This window comes from Cyprinodon variegatus, unplaced genomic scaffold (genome assembly GCF_000732505.1).
Source record: "Cyprinodon variegatus isolate N-32 unplaced genomic scaffold, C_variegatus-1.0 Scaffold416, whole genome shotgun sequence".
Classification (NCBI taxonomy): Eukaryota; Metazoa; Chordata; class Actinopteri; order Cyprinodontiformes; family Cyprinodontidae; genus Cyprinodon; species Cyprinodon variegatus.
Window position 1 is genome coordinate 665,733 of NW_015150869.1, and position 16,915 is coordinate 682,647.

Below are 16,915 nucleotides of genomic sequence, written 5' to 3' on the forward strand. Positions count from 1 at the left end.
TCCTTTCATACTTATTTAAATTATGGCAAACTTTTTGCTGCACAATCCAGAATGGAAATAAATGTCAAATGGAGCATAAATATTTGTCATTACTGTTAGATGGAGATGCTTTTTAGACCTTTTATCCATTAAAAACAGTGAAGTCTTCAGCTTTCTTGCTGCATTTCTTCATAATGCTACAAAGTATTAGCATGCTAACAGACCTCTGATGTCTAAAGGAGGGGTCTTCAACGTTTTCCAGGCAAAGGACCCCCCAAACTGATGGCGAGATGGAGCAGGGACCCCCTAACTATAAATATATTGTATGAAATTGTGTCATATCAAACTGGTCCTATAGTCACTCGATTACAGATGATGTAACGAACATACTTCCTCCCTTGGATTATTACTATTTCTTATTCTGATTCCTGGTTGATGGGACAGGTGTTGTGAATGAAACGGTGCCCAGCTTGAAAGAGCTCCAATGTGTCGCTGAATGTGTGCATTGATGACTGAAAGACATCTTCTGCCTCCATTTATTTGTTTACTACAGTGTGTTGACTTCATGTTAATGTGTATTTGAAGACATTTCAATTAGTAGAAAAAATGCAAGGGAATAAAAAAAAAAGTGATCAACCAAAACTTTCATGACCCTAGCAGACATAAAAGTCATCTTTTTCACAAGGAAATGCTTATAAAAAGGTTGAATTAAAAAAACAAATAGGGCAAATCCATTTTTAATTTCATTCAATATTATATGATGGCAGTATGAAACAGTATTATTTTTACAGTCTGATTTTAGTATAAAAAGTTCATCAAGGAGCAGCTTGATTGAAGATGATGGTACGAGACGGTAAAGCTGGTGCTGAAACCCGACTTCATGAAGGAAGACTTCAGCGGCGCGTTCTCTTCAACACTTTAAAAACATCTCAGTCACTCCACACTGGTTTCCAAGCCTCATGTCTTCACATCTTCACTCACGTGAAGCTCTCTGTGGAGTGAAGCAGGGAGGGAGTTCACCTCAACTCCAAGGCATCAACGCTTCCCATCGAGCGCTCTCCTTCTCATTCCTTCTCCCTGAAGCTGAAATCACAGACCAAAGAGAGGTGGTCTGATGGATAGCTGTAGGATGGAAGCCTGTCGGGTCCGATTTGCTCCTCATCCGGCATGTCCAACACCGCGTCCACCCTCAGCGTGTCCTTAGTGTACCAGATGTAGTCCAGAGTGGAGCAGCACTCGCCTGTGCCTCGGATCTTCCACGTTGTGTACTCCGGCTCGCTTACACCATCCTGACTGAGCTTCTTATAGGCAGAGTCCAAACCTAGAGGAGAAGTGGCAAACCGTCGGTACACCTCCTCTGATGGGACGGCGTTGAAATCGCCACAAATCAGCAGAGGTACTTCGATGTTAGAGTTGTCGCCGCTCAGCTCTCGGATCAGATTCTGGACATGCCAGAGGAGATCTGACCCCTGAGCGCTGCGAAGCCACTCCCAGCCTGAACGGGCCTTAAGGTGGGTCGCAACCACGCACAGATACCTTCCAGTGCTCCGACAGCGCAGAGTTGTCACCACGGCAACCTAGGAAGAGAGTGGAACATGTTAACGGAGGTCTTAATTCTTCCTTTAGCAAAAGAAAGAAATGTTACCTACTTGATTAGTGGGGATCATCATGGCTGAGAGTCGGATGTCGACGCTGTCCAGTAGCTCGAAGCGGGATTCGTCGAAGAAGAGGGCGCAGCCATCAGGACCGCTGTTACCCTCAACATCCAGGCACGGAGACCAGGGTTTGGGACAGAAATGGCTGCTGTAGCCCAGGCTGGCCAAAACTGGCTGGAAGGTGTCATAGTAGTGGTCTACTTCCTGCAGGCAAAGGATGTGAGGTCGGTATGCTAAGATCTCGCCCAGGATGAGGTTCTTCCTACGCGACCAGCTGAGGGCCTCCAGGGGACACCGGACGAAATTATCCACTCCTACGCCCAGAGCTGAGGGTCAAAGGAAGGAGCGGCGTTAGAGAGAGAGGGATGAAACTTTTAATAAAAATCAGAGATATTGCACAAATTAAAAACAAGAATAGGAAGGTTAACTTAAAATTGATGGAAAGGGAAACACTTAAGAGACAAAAATACACATGCATGCTTTTTGGTGTTTTTTAATGACAGTAAACCAGAAACTCCTTTTATTTCGTAAATGAACCTGTCTGTTGCATAAAGTAGTTTACAAATGTGCCTACCTTGGGCTAAGATGTTCCACTGCATCACCCTGATGGGGCTGCCGACTGCGCCGTCTCCATCGCTGACGTAGACAAAGTTCCTGTGCAGCCGAGGAGGCTGGTCCCTGAGGGCCTCCTCACACTGCCGGAGCAGCTCCGATGGATCAAGGGGGCATAAGGCGGAGTCCTTCTGCTGCTCCCGGGAACACACCACACATGGCCTTCAGTTTTATGGTTAAAATGACTACAGCCAGGTGAAAGTCAAGAAGGTGTGCTCACCAGGCAGAAATCTGAATCCAGGTTTGGAAGCTGGGGCTGGTGGGGGCTCAGGTAAGAGCTGCTGCCGCTGAACGTCTGGGTCAGGGTGCTGTACAGCCTGGTGGCTCCTCCACCCATCGGACAAACTAGTGGAGAGAGAAAGCCCCCCCATGATTACCATCGGAGAAAGTTTACCCTTCAAAAAGACAGCTGGAGTCAACCTGGAAACATAAAAACCTCCACATTATTCTTAGTTCTGAGCCTTCAAAGCATCACAGCTATATATATATATATATATATATATATATATATATATATATATATATATATATATATATATATATATTCCTGTCGATTTCCGCAAGCTTTGGTGCCTTAACTACAATTTAATACAATCTGAGGTTTTAGTTTCGTTTTACAATCTTTGTGTCTGTATTTAAAATAGATGAAATGCTGAGTTCTCTGAATAGAAGGAACAGACACCACTGGCAAAGATTAAAATAAGAATGTAATTAACAGAAAAAAGAGACATGTGACACAAAATCATGCAAATAACAAATAATATTTTAATTGAGAGTAAAATTTTAAATATAATTTTAAATCTAGAAAATTGTCTTACAGTTTTCAAGTCTTTGTTAATCACAGCTTCAAATTCTAAATGGAAAAAAACCCTGAACGTTTTAATTACAGTAAAGTCATTCGGAAAAAACAGGAAGCATCTAATGCACGCTAATTGTCGCCCACGATCCCTCCACACCCACGTTTGGAGTTCTGGACTAAAGAGAAACAAAAAAAAATCATGTGTAGGATGTAAAAACAGCCATGTTTCATTTTGGTTTTTAACTGTTTAACCTGGTTTAATAAAACCTAAAAGAAAAGGCACATGGTGAGAGAAGTCTTATCTGCGATCAGAGTGTGAGCGGATGTAAACGAATGGCTAAAAATGTCAAAATTAACAAACACAAGTAGTTTGTCGGTCTGTTTACAGCAGTGTAGATTCCTCAGCCCTTCAAGGTTACTGGGTGACATTCCGGTCAGTCCTTGGTATTCACGTGAATCTTAAAAAAAAATAAATATTTCAAGAGCAACATCCTGTGTTGACAGCCCTGTAAGTGTCAAAAGATTAATCCCCATTTAGAGGTTTGGTCCCTCCCAGGAGATGCCTTTCATCTGCTTCAGACGTTTGTTTTTGGAGACTTTGCATTAACTAGCTGCATGTCTTTGGATCGATTTCTACATTGCTGAAAAATTCTGTCTGCATCTTTTTTTTTTTGCAGTCTAACCAATGAAAAAGCTCAGTTTTTCTCTTTGTTGTTTTCCACAGCCTAAAGTATCAGCTTTATTTTTTTCATAAATAAAGATTTAATAAGTTATTTACTGCAGTGACAATGAGATCGGACTCCATCTGTATCCTGATTCAGGGGTCTAGTTAGAGCTAAAGTTCAGGCGGGACTCTGTACGTCTGCATGGCTTGTTCACTTAAAAAAAAAAAAAAAAAAAAAATAACCTAAAGCAATAGAATCAATAAATGTAAGACTGATGAAGTGTTTATAAAACTCATCCACAGATTGAGTCCAACTGGACTTTACTGGTAGAATTCCAGTTGTTTGGAGATGGATGGAAAATTTCTCACAGTTTTCTTCCAGCTTATCAGTTTCCACAGAGAATGAATGCAAACCTTGCAGGGGAATTAATTCTTCCATTCATGGTCAAATCTATAATCCTGTGGCTGCAGCACAGATTCAGTCCATCAACATTTAAAGCCACATTTTTCCTTTCCATCTCAGTTCATGACTTCATTGAATAAAACACATTTCTCCAGGCATAAAAGATATTCCAGTTGATTAGAATCAGCCTGATCAGATGTTTTTTTTTTTGTTGTTGTTGCTCTATTTAACTTGAAAGTCCTCATCAGCTGTGCCTTAGAGAATAAAACTCCCGTACATTGGCTCAGCAAAACGGCTATGTCTTCATCCGCTGAAATATTTCCACCTACAAAATAAAACTCACCTAACGTCTCCATTGCCGCCTTCAGTTGCAGGACTTCACTAGAATGTTGTCTGCCTCTCCTCTCGGTGCTACCGTCCTCCTCACTGACCTGTTTGCTGTCAGCAGAGAGCCTGATGTGTCTGTCTGGCCCTCCTGCTCCCGCCTTTAAAGCCTCCACCTCAGGAAGCCGGCGTCACCAGTGGCCTTTTAGGGAGGTTACATGCTGCGGGGCTGGTTCAGTGTGTTACTGTGTTGTTGTGAATCAGCACCGTGCTGCATAACTGCATAACAGCGTCTGCACAGGTGCACCAAACGTGCAGGGCTTCTTCGCCGACTCCCACTTTCTTTGTGGCAACATGGCTCACATAACTCCAAAAAACAAGTTTACCTCTGTGGCACAGACTGGTTTTTTCCACGTTGAATGTTGTACTTTTCCACACCGATTCACAGAGATTTCGTCGAATTGCTTAAAAAAGGCTGGAAAAGTAGGAACTTTGAATTTAACCCAGCTGCGTAATGAAACAATTATTAAAAAAGATCCCCAATGTGTTGCATTGACAAAAGAGACTGTTTCTACACGGCTGAATCATCTGCAACAGTGTTGTGTTTTGCTTCTGTTGGCCCATATTTGGCTGCAGATTTAAAGCAATGGAGACTTTTACAAAGATAGAGTCAAACACTAATTAATTAACGCACTAAAACCTGTAGTTTTCCATCTTTGAAGCTTTTATTGATGAAACTATATATTTTTTTCATCCTGGGAGTTTAAAGGATTTTAAGGAAAATGATTCTGACGCACCTGGAGATTGCCTTATTTATCTCCATAAATGCATTGGTTTGTCCTGTTTAATGGTACATAACTGGGGCCACCTTGGAAAGAACGCAAGAGCATCACATGGCATCTATAAAAAACAACTGTATCTTGCTTAAATATTCATACCCCTTGAAGTTTCCACTTTTTTTGTGGAATTGCTAAACTAACAGGTGTACCTGGCACAGAGTAGGGGAAAACTGTGGGCCAATTAACGATTTAGTCTGTGCCCAAGTTCAGCAGCTCTTTAAAGGCCTCAGTGATAAAAAAAAAAAGAAGAATTGTATCAGAAAGGTCACAGAGAAAGATGTGAAAAGGTTTAAAAGACTGAGAAGCAAGCAAGCAATCAGGAGGCCTCCGATACCTGGAAAGGAGCTGCAGAGACGTGCAGCTTATATCATGGGGAACCTGCTGACAGGACAAGTAGATCTGATCGAATTCCAACAATCTAGAAAACAATGAGCTACAACTCAAACTCCAACAATTCATGTGTGTTTCAGAGTTGACAGTTCGGAAAGACTCAAGCAAGGAGCTACAGAACCAGAATCACCAAGTGGATAAGGAGCATTCTTTGTGCTCCATCAGATTATCCAAAGTTAGGAGATAATAAGGTCCCTGATTTGGTCTGTTTTCATTTCACCTCCCTAATCCAGAAGAAAAGATTATGTCTAAGAGCTTGTGTGTCAGCAAACAATCAGACAAAACCACAACAGAGAACTAACTGTTCTGCTAAGTAATGAGTGGTCACTATCGTTTGAGCAGCGTTCACAAATCTGTGAACATCTAATCAAAACCAACACGGTTTGTTTCCCAGCAGGGAGGCAGCTTTAGGAAGGGATCCAGAATTACGCTGACTCAGCTGCTTCTTTGACTCATAAGCTGGTACAATGGCTCCAGGCAAAAAACATCAGGCAGGAGGTGCGTTCAGGTTCACAGCTTTAAGGAAACCAACGTGACCAAAACCAGCTTCCTCTCATGGAACAGTGTGGATCCACGCAACCAGCTGGGATGCAAACCAATGATACTCAGCTTAGGCTTCATTTGAGAAACTGCAATAACAGAGCAAGCAGCTGAGAAAGGTATTTGTATAAAAACATTTTAGATTTCTAATTTGACCAAATTTAAGTTCGAATTGGCACCCAAACTGTTCCTATATGTATAGAAATGTTATTAAAATTTAAAATTAAAGCCATTTAAAATGTAGGAAACGACAGAATGAAGACTAGAATGAAACTCCTTTAGGTTTAAGGTCAGCATCCAGTCTACTCGGCTGCAGTCTATCAGCATGCTGCGCCTCATTGGTCCTTCCACCTTGTTAACGTAGAAGGACCAAAGCACCATTCAGGGGATTCTACAGCTTCTAGTTCTTATCTCCAGAGCTTTTTTTTTAATTTCCTGATTGCATCACATGTGATACTGAAAATGAAATCATCTTTACCTCTCTAGCAGACAACAGGAGAGCTTGAACTGCTCATAACAAAAACCTCTGCAGTCTTTGGAAAGAAGTAACCCTGGTGCATGACCCTGCCTCCACTATGTTTCACTGTGCTTATTCTGTGATGTGCAGAACTGCTTTTGTGCCACATGTACCTTATAGAACTGTGCTCCAAAGGTTTGGCTTCATCAGGTCATGACATGTTTTCCAACCTAAAGACAAATATCAGTCCAAGTTTGGATCGACCTTACTCTCACTGCCCAGTTCCAACTTCTTATCTACATTAGTTCTGGATACCTTTATCTTTTATAATGCTGGTGATTATTTCTAACTATTTTAATTTATACAACTGATGACTTAGATCCTTTTTAATAACTGGTAACATTAATAAAAAAACAAAAAACAAATGCTTAAACTGTATGAAAAGTTGCATGTAGAAAATCAAAGGGTTTGCACACTTATAAAACAAGGTTATTACAGCTTTGGATGTTATGTTGTCCCTCCATAAAAATATTTTTCCATAAAACTGTTCAGAATAGGTTGCATAATAAATAATAAAAACCTTTCAGAGTTATATAACCAACTCTGATTTGTTTACCTCCCAGAAACACTGTATGTTAACAGGGTTTTTTGTGTCATTAAAGGATTTTTATATTTTTCAGAATCAAAATGGTGAATTGTATTTTTTTTAACATTCTGAATCAAACCCAAATTTCACCAAAAGTGACCTAACCATTTATTTTTTACCTTAATTTAATCATGCAATTTTTTTCCTGTGTGTGCATTTCTTTCCAGATACATAATTCATCAATAAGATGACATGTAAATAAAAGTGAAAAGAAATTGAAATAAACCCAGCAGCTTAATCAGAGATTGAATAACAGAAGTTAACCAAACCTGATAGGCAAGTTGTTAGAGGGAAGAAACCCGTGGTGCTCTCTGCTGTTCCTCACACACAAATTATATAATCAACAAATTGTGATATAACCAAACAGGTGAGAAAAAGCCATCCTTCTGGTTTAAACTGCCATTATGGAAGTTACCCTGCAAGTATGATTCAACTATCTATTCATCTTCCTTCATTTCAGCTACTGTGGAAATATTAAGATGTTAGTAGTGAGATTGGCTCTAGATTAATATCTTAGAGTCTATATGAGAACCATCACGGAGGGAAAATCCCCTAAAAATGTGAGCTGAGCCCTTCAGGCCAGATCAGGCCAGATCCATGAGAGGACTGCTGCAGGCAGACACGGTCTGGATCGGAGGTCAGCGACCTTTACAACAATGGGAGACATTTTTGCTTTAGGTTCAGCTACAAAACAAAAGAAATTCTTGTAAAGCTACAAAAGCAACATCAAACACATTTGCTTATTATTACAGCAACAATGCATCCGGAGCGTTTTTACAGCACTACACTTTTTCCACATATAGTTTTGTTATACTGTACTACAAAAAATAGAAAACTACATATAACATTATTAAACACCATCTACTTTAAATATTTGTTTTTCTTTTACTTAAAAATATATTGTTTTCTTTGATTCTTTAAAATAAAGACATCTGACTTTTACATTAAGGGAACAAAAACATTTTCTACAGTCGAATGACAGTATGATAAATGATTTCATTTCTGTTCAGAATTTTCCTAACAAAGTAAGAAGTTTCCAAACAAAAGAGGTAATAAAAACAACAGAAAGATCATAATCTTTGCACTATTAGTGTAATTCTTTGCAGAAAAAATACTATTCTGATAATAGAGACGCGTCAATCCAGTTTTTTTAAATCCAATTCGAAACCTGGACTTTGCTAGTTACCAGTAGAGTCCATAAAAGAAGGTTCACAGAAAGGAAAACAGGCCCACAGATTCTTCACCTCATTTAAAGGTGGGCATGAGGCGCCAGTTTAGCCAACTAGAGAGCAAACACTCCATCTGCCTCCACATACTGACAAAATATTCCAGTACAGACCTAATGACCTAAAGATGAAACATTCTGCTGCAGTTCTTCTAAGAGTGAACTTTGAGGATTTTTTCCTTTCTTCTTTCTTTAATTATACTTAAATCAAACTGGAACTTTTAGCCACTAGGGGGCACTAGACCTGTAACTTCCAGGATTAGCCACACTGGAGGCCCCTGGCCACACCACAATAACGCAAACCGAACAGTTTCTGATAAATCTGCTAATCCTAAATTAAATCCTACTCAGGTGAACCAGAAATGGGTTAATTATATTCTTCTAGAAAGCACAAGAAGGGAGATAAGCTTGTAATAGACAAAAAAAAAGGATTGTGTCCTTGGACAAGACACTTTACCTGCATTGTCTACTGATGGTGGTCAGAGGGCCCGGTGGCGCCAGTGTACGGCAGCCCAGCTTCTGTCAGTGAGCCCCAGGGCAGCTGTGGCTACAGTGTAGCTTGCCACCATCAGTGTGTGAGTGTGTGCGTGAATGGGTGAATGAATGTAGTGTAAAGCGCTTTGGTCAAGTCTCCTGACTTGAAAAAGCGCTATATAAGTACAGGCCATTTACCATTTACAATAGTTTTAAAGGGAATGGAAGTGGGACCACATATTTGCCACCATTTCAAACTGAATCCAAATTCAAGGTTAAAAGATGAATATATTTAAAGTGTTTTAGTTTAAACTTTTCAGCACTTTGGGAATCTCACAATAAAATAGGCGCTCCCCACCTACCTCATCTAATAAGGGCAAAGCAGAGGAATTCTATAGCGAGGTTATAGAGTAAATAAAATAGAATGAAAAAATACATCTGTAGGTCTTTATGGGGGAATTATTCTTGACAGGGTACAGAAACAAAAACATCAGAGATCCAAGACGTTCTGTATTCATACTATAAGGATTCTTGAATTCACTTTTTACTTTTAAATTTCATTATAACAAAGACTAAGATCACAAAAGTTTAATGTTTTTAATGTCGTTTTGATTTGATCTCAGCAGCCGTGACGATATAAGCAGTTCTTCCTTCTTCTTTAATTAAAGACAATAAACATATGTTGCTGTAACACTACAGCAATAAACCACAGTAGATTTCTTTAAACATGCTGGGGTGTGTTCATCAGTTTCCCCATAGCGAGGTGAAAACTAAGCATACAACAGATATCTATCAACAAACAGTTCTGTTAAAGCTACAATTAGCCCTGAATTCAAAGCCTGCTGTTTGCTGACATACATTCTAATGTCCGTGGTGAACGTGCAAAGGGTGCGAGACGTGTGAGCACACATCACATCATTCCAGTTTGTTACGCTGCTATCTTACCCTTTGACCTTAACCAGGCTTTTCCAGGGAGCAGCTGAGCAAAGAGACACAAGACAAACAGCCATGATGGTGAAGCTACTGTAGTAAAAGTGACTCCACGGCTCTGTTTAGACACCTCACAAGGAAGGCCTCAGGGTGTTATACAGACAGAGCAGCCTTTATCTCACTAATCAATGTGAAAAATGGATTACTGTATTTGCGTCAGTGTATGGCGAACCGAAACTAACACCATCCAATGAAAGGCCAGCAAAGCAGAGGGTTTCATCTCTGCTGTATGATGGAAGATAAATTAATGAATAAACAAATCTTGTGTTTCAGTTTTCGAATGCTAGTTTCACAAGAAGATTTGCATCAGCAAAGTAGCAGAATGACAAAAAGCAACAAGCTGTGTTTATGGTGCAACACTCCCTCAGGGAAAAGCCTTGTAGCTACGCCACATATACAAAAATTAAACCCTTGATATTGCGAATGGAATGCATGCAACTACAAATATAACATGCAGCCTGAGTTTACACCGAAGCACGAGACAATACAATCGAAAAGTCTTCTCCTGGTTTTTCATTACACCTACCTTGTCTAAGGGAAATCAGAGATCCTTTCCTTTTAAACTGCAGCAGCTAGCTGTCAGATTTTTTTTTAACAACTGTTCAGTCGTGCCAGTAGGCGACACAAAAACCCCTGCGCCTCATTCGGCATGCATGCATTCGGCATGCATTTTCCTGCTTTAGCTCAGAGGAGGGGGAGAGTTAGTGTAAAATATCAACTGACCCTTTATTAGCAGGGGAAGGTCAGAGCGGAGGGAAACCAGACCTGTTGTGCCATCTGCTGGATGGAATCAGACGGTTGGCAGCAGCAGGGAAGCCTGGAGAGGGAAGAGATAAGAGTCCTTATTCAGAGCTCTGAGCAAAAACACGGCTTGGTTATGATCGAACACAAATACAAGGCGTTATATTTCACTGCAGCTGCTCACCATTGGCAGAAACAGACTGAACCATTTGGAGATGAGATGATTTAGTGGATAAAAACTGCAAAAAGTGCAACAATATGTTTTTTGGTGAATTTCATCAATGGATTAAAAGATTTATTACCAAAAAAAAAGCTAAGAAAAATAAAGTTTTTAAACTGTAACTGTCAAATTACCCCCTACTTTTTCCCACTAAATAAAATTAACTAAAAATAAAAATTAAACAGTCAAAAAATATAAAAACATGGTGGTGGCAACATGATGCTGAGGGGATCCAGCTATAGATGACGGGAAGGTAGTTAGCTTGTTAGGGAGCAAACTTTTTTCAGACTAAAGACAACTTAAAACACTCGTCTTATTACTCAAAACGGGGTTAAAAATAAACAACAATGGACATCCAATCTATCAAGCTTTGCTCTTCCAAATACAACATTTTCACATTTCTATAACTTCAATGACAGGATGATGTTCTACTGACTCAGGCAGGCTGAATACAACCATAGCCAACAAAGTCAGGGATTTGTTAAAATCTAAAGAATCCTAATTATTATATCTGGTAAATAAAATACCAGTAAAATGTAAGTTGGCTTCTTGCTGTAATGTGACAAAAAAAAACATTATCAGATAAAACTACTGCATTATATTTGTCTTTCCAGCAGCCGGATAGACTAACCATTGATTCTTTGTACAGTTTCCTGTTAACCTGGTCAACAGTATCAGTAATATGTGTTGCTTGGTCAAATAAAGCTGAGAAGGAGGTTTAATAAAGAGAGTGATCCCTGTCACATGTGGGACCCGGTTACTGTTTAACTTCTTATCTTTCTTCCTTGATGTATTTTTGTGGGGTAATGTTTAAGGACAGTCAATTATAATTTGTGTCAAGAAGCACCACCTTTCTTACCTTGTAATCAACCTGAATTGTCACGAAATTTGTGAATTCACAAACTCCTGAAAATAATATCAGACTTTTTAGCTCAAATATAGCCTCCAGAGCTGATTGTCTTATTATTATCGGTTGATTTTGTTGTTGATTGATTTAGTTTTTTATTGTTGTGTGGGATAAGCAGGTATCTCCACCGTCTGGGCGTCAACACATTTGAAGTAATCAATTGGTGCAGCTAATCTGAACTTGGATTTTGTATTCATATATGTAGCCCTAGAATGTCTGAAAAAGATATTTACAAATGAAAGTCATTTGTTATGTTTACAAATTCTGGCTAATAATAGCATCTAGAAACCTAAGCTAAAATGCATGTGCCATGTTTGTAACATCAAACAAAGGAAGCAGAATAAGTACTGAATATTTGAAAACACTCTAACTCCTAAATAAATCATTAAAGAAAGATTTAAAATGTGAATCGTGTTGAATCTGTTTTACCAAATATTTAAAAAGAAAAATAATTTATCAGGAAATAGACATCTTTTTGTTTTCTTCCAACTTTACCAACATTCCTTGATGATAACCAGAGAAGACATCCTGATCATGCTGTGTTAATCACTCCTACCCTGCATGTAAAGGCAGGTTTCTTTCTAATGGATTCTCTTCTTTATGCCGCCTCTCTCTCTCAGCCGTCTGCTAAACTCCTGGTGAAGGAGTGTGCCGACACTCATCAGCTTTTGGTTCCTGTTCTTCAGCTGGTTCAGCACTGAATTAATTGACACCAAATGGACGTCATCACTCCTCTCACTGCCTTCAATTACAGAGACATCTCGTTTCCATGCTCTCTCTAATTGTGGCAAGGTTTTCGTCTCCAGGACCTCCTTTCAGTACCTTTCTCTCTCCTGCCTGCAGGTGCTGAGATCCTCCATCAGCTGTCTGGAACAAACATGGATTCTGCTGTTCTGACCTGCTCCAGCATCACTTTGTGTTTATAGATGCTCTCCTGACTCCTGCAGATCCTCCAGTTCAGCCTTCATTTTATCCCTTGGCTGCAGCAGTGTTCTAGTTTTCTCCTATGTATCCTGGATGGATGGCTCCAGCTCAGACCTCCTCTGGTTCAGCTCACCAATCCTGTTCCAGCATCTTTTCCCACTCATCCAGCTCCTTTTGCTTCTCCACTTTGCTCCTATAGATCTCAGTGCCTGCAGTGACCTCCATCCATCCATCCATCTTCTAACATGCTTATCCCAAGTGGGGTCGCGAGGGGGGCTGGTGCCCCATCTCCAGCTGTCTACGGGCGAGAGACAGGGTACACCCTGGACAGGTTGCCAGTCCATCGCAGGGCAACACAGAGACAAACAGGACATACAACCATTCACACACACATTCACACCTAAGGGGACTGTAGAGAAGCCAATTAACCTAACAGTCATGTTTTTGGACTGTGGGAGGAAGCCAGAGTACCTGGAGAGAACCCATGCATGCTCAGGGAGAACATGCAAACTCCCCGGTCCGGGAATAGAACCCAGAACCTTCTTGCTGCAGTGACCTCCATGATTTTCTATTCAAACTGGCCAGTGTCAGACTTCACAGGATCCAGATCTCTGTGCAGTTCCTCCCTTCTGGACTCAAACACTTGTCTGCTACGATATCCTCCTCCAGCAGCAATCCAGGTTCTGGACTGAGGCTGACAGCATCCTCTAGTTCCTGATGCTCCTTCTGCAGCGTCTCCATCTGTCTGCCCAGTTCTAGAAAGCAATCAGCTTCTTACTGTAGTTGATGCTCACAGTAGGACAGGGATGCCTTTCATCTCCCACAGTGCCATCTGAACACTGAGCTCACTTAGATGGCTGCCTGCTCCATCTTCCCTCCCATTAACATCCTCTGTTCCAGCTAATCAAATTTCTCTGCTGCCTAAACTCTCATTTGATCCACCTGTCTGCGCAGGTTCTCTTTATTTCCTCAGATAAAGTCTTTCCTATCAGAGCCATGCTTTGCATGAGGGACACTGAGGAGGACCTAATTTTGAGCATGTATTCTTTATTCATTTTAAATATATACTCATGACAGTTTTTTTAATAGATAACATATATTTAATAAATATGGATTATTTAAAGTTATGTAATACGTTTGTGTTACAACTATCTAAAACAGTAAATTGTGGGTTTTTTTTTTATCTGGGTAAAGTAATCTTCTGACCATCTGATGCTCTCTCCATCCTGAGCTTCCTGTCCAGATGTTGCAGATGTTCCAGAGCCACCAGCACGGTGGAGAACTCAGGTACAGGAGGCCATTTTCTCACCAACTAACGTCAAACACCGAGGCTGTGTCGGAATGTCCGCCCCATAGAGTCATTAGGGCGAACATTACAACATAGTCACTGTCCGAATTTGTCTCCTTAAAATACTCTGCTGTGAATGCAGCTTCTTTAGAGTGCTGTAACCACGGCAACGGATTCCCCTACGGAAAACCGCTGAGGCCACAATTAGCAAGTAGCCGAAAAACAAAGCTTCCAATAAATACGCTGAACAGACATTCAGATACAGATTCAGCAGGTTAGCACAGTGTGTCAGAAATGTAAGAAAAACTGCTGTGACTTATCTAAACGGCGAAACGGTCGGTTTGACGCTTACCTGGCGCTGAGGTTGACCCACAGAATATCCCTGTCAGCTGAAAATCAAACCGCAAATGTCAGCAGAGAATCCCTGGGTTGCCAGGTTGGAGTTCTAGACCTAAATTAGTCATGTTGAACCCACTTCTAAGGATGGCTTCTTCTTCTTGTAAGGTTTTATGGCGGTTGGCAAACTAGTTACAGTGCATTACCGCCACCAACTGATAAGGAGTTAAACAAGGAAACAGGAAACAAGACTCAGCCCCAGAAAATAAATAAATACATTTAATTAATAATATACTTCCGAACTATTTAATTTAACCCAACATAGTAAATACTTAATCAAATATGTCCTCATAATTTCTAATTTAAGTTATCGTCACTAATGGTCCTTCTGGTTTTCCCATCATGCTTTCAACCATTTCCAAGTTCAATCTGAAAAACTCACAACAAGAGAAAAGACAATTAGGAGAAATTTATTGATGCAATTACTTTGTCTTTGGCGCTCAGACCTCGGCAGGAAACATAGCGCTTAATTTTGATAGATATGCAGGAACAGGACCAAAGAATAGGGCTGTTTCCCCCCCAGGCCTGAAACTGGTGGTGGAGTGGAGATAGATGGAGTTTGTCAGTCTGTAGACTGACTAGACTGAGCTTTGTGGGGAGATCCAGTGGATTGTGTGAGCTGATACTAGAGCACCACTCAGGGACCTGGAAGATGGAAGTCCAGTTGAATAACACAGGTTGAGAGATCCTGTCCATGATGAGCAAGCATGAAGCGACAGTGGAGAGGAAAAACTCCCCCATTAGGAAAAAAACCCTCCACATGGCAGTCTTCTGCCCGACCGGTTACGATGAGACAGGGAACGCTTTAGATACGATGGTGGAAGAGGGGCTAGAGGTGGGTTGAAACTGTGTCATCTGAATGAAATCACACAGCCCATCCTTGTCAGGAGCAGACAGGGAGGCCTTTTAAGAGGAACTTTGGATGCCAATTGGCTTTCGTGGAGGTTTTGGTTCAAAGCTGATTGGCTGTGTAGAAGGTGGATGTAGGAGAGAAATCAGTTTCTTCAGCTGAACTTCCACCTAGGCTCCATTTTAAATCTCTCATTTCAAGATACGTTTCTGCAGCTTTCACTATTATTTAGATTTATTTTTTTTTTGTCCTCTGAGCACTACAATTGATCACTACCATGAAAAGAACACACCTTCCACACCGTTGTTTGCCCTTACATACTGCGCCTATATGACCACATTTTTGGCCAACACACTTAGCAGTGCCGGATTGTATATTTTGACATTGTAGCTCTTGTTACCAGTGAAAACCTTACTGGGTAACTGCTCCTCTTCAAATTTAATTAACACTGATAAGCTGTCACACCTTTCTCCATTTCTTGTTTTTTAATCGATTCACCTCTTTTACTTTTGCACCACTTATGTTTTCTAGAATCTTTTTGTCAGTTACCTTTATAGGAACTCCTCCAATGACTCCCCTGCTAATCATTTTGTTCTCCACCAAGCTGCACTGAACTATTTTCCCCTCAATCTAGTTCATTTGTATTGCTTTGCCTTGCTGAGGGCTGTCTTTGCAGTTGATTAACAGCTCTCCACTATACAGTATTCTGGCACTTCGGACTTCTCTTACGTTTTTTTTTTTTTTAATCATTTTTGTTAAATGCACTGGATTTAAATCTGCAAAAGAGTCTCCCTGATTAAGCAGTTTGAATAGGACTTTATGATCATTTATTTTTTCCATGGAATTTCTACATTGTTCTTCACTAGATTGTTCTAAACTGGACTCCCCTTCAACTGATCTCTGCTTTTTCCTCATTTTTTGACTCTATTCTCTTCCAATCTTCTATCCTTCTTCCATCCCACAAGAATCGCTTCCTGTTTCCTTGCTACTCACGACCCCAGACATTTCTTCACAAGCGACTTAGAAACACGCACCATCCTAAGGATGTCTAAAGAAGAAGTACTTTAAAGGACCGATCATCGAATATGTTCAAGTAGTTAAATCACATGTTGCATTATTTCTGCTAATCATTCCGTTTTATTAGATTGTTTATAAATGTTTGGAAATAAGGTCAGCGAATAAGATGGATCTGATGAGAGATTTGAATGAAACCACTTTAGTATTTAGATCTTTAACTGACATCATCCTTAACCCCATTAAGATGGGTCATTTTTTTCCCAGGGATTTTGGTCAAATTGACGGACTGACTGAAATTATTTCAAGTAAATACAATATGAAAAGGTTAAACAATAACACAAAAGACCCAAGTAAATACAACAGGCAGTTTTTGAATTATGATTTATTTGACTAAGGAGGAAAGAATTATTCACACCAACCTGGCCTTCTAAGCCAAAAAATTAACCTTCTCTTGAAATTAACGATGTTAATCCTTTTTTATTAGCTTTCAATTTGACTAGAGATGGACACACTGAAGATTTGAAAGTCTGCAAAACAGAAAATAAACAAAGTCTTTGATATCAATTATATTTTGA

The 16,915-nt window shown here is 40.2% G+C and overlaps 1 protein-coding gene across 6 annotated transcripts; it reads right to left on the reverse strand.

The window, feature by feature from the left end:
* Positions 1-672: 672 nt before the first annotated feature.
* LOC107093243 (nocturnin-like) lies at positions 673-14,522 on the reverse strand. 6 transcript variants are annotated; one of them, XM_015388181.1, is made up of 6 exons: positions 14,430-14,492; positions 10,763-10,814; positions 2,467-2,591; positions 2,209-2,380; positions 1,629-1,960; positions 673-1,556 (listed from the first exon to the last, which is right to left on the reverse strand). In XM_015388181.1, exons 3-6 carry the CDS (start codon positions 2,581-2,583, stop codon positions 1,044-1,046), a joined length of 1,134 nt encoding a protein of 377 aa, XP_015243667.1. In that variant the 5' UTR covers positions 2,584-2,591; positions 10,763-10,814; positions 14,430-14,492; the 3' UTR covers positions 673-1,043. The 6 variants fall into 6 exon arrangements, with proteins under 6 accessions (XP_015243667.1, XP_015243665.1, XP_015243664.1 ...); XM_015388179.1 differs by lacking the exon at positions 14,430-14,492 and adding an exon at positions 12,764-13,084 and having other exon boundaries at positions 10,721-10,814; XM_015388178.1 differs by lacking the exon at positions 14,430-14,492 and adding an exon at positions 10,923-10,976 and having other exon boundaries at positions 10,721-10,814.
* Positions 14,523-16,915: the final 2,393 nt, after the last annotated feature.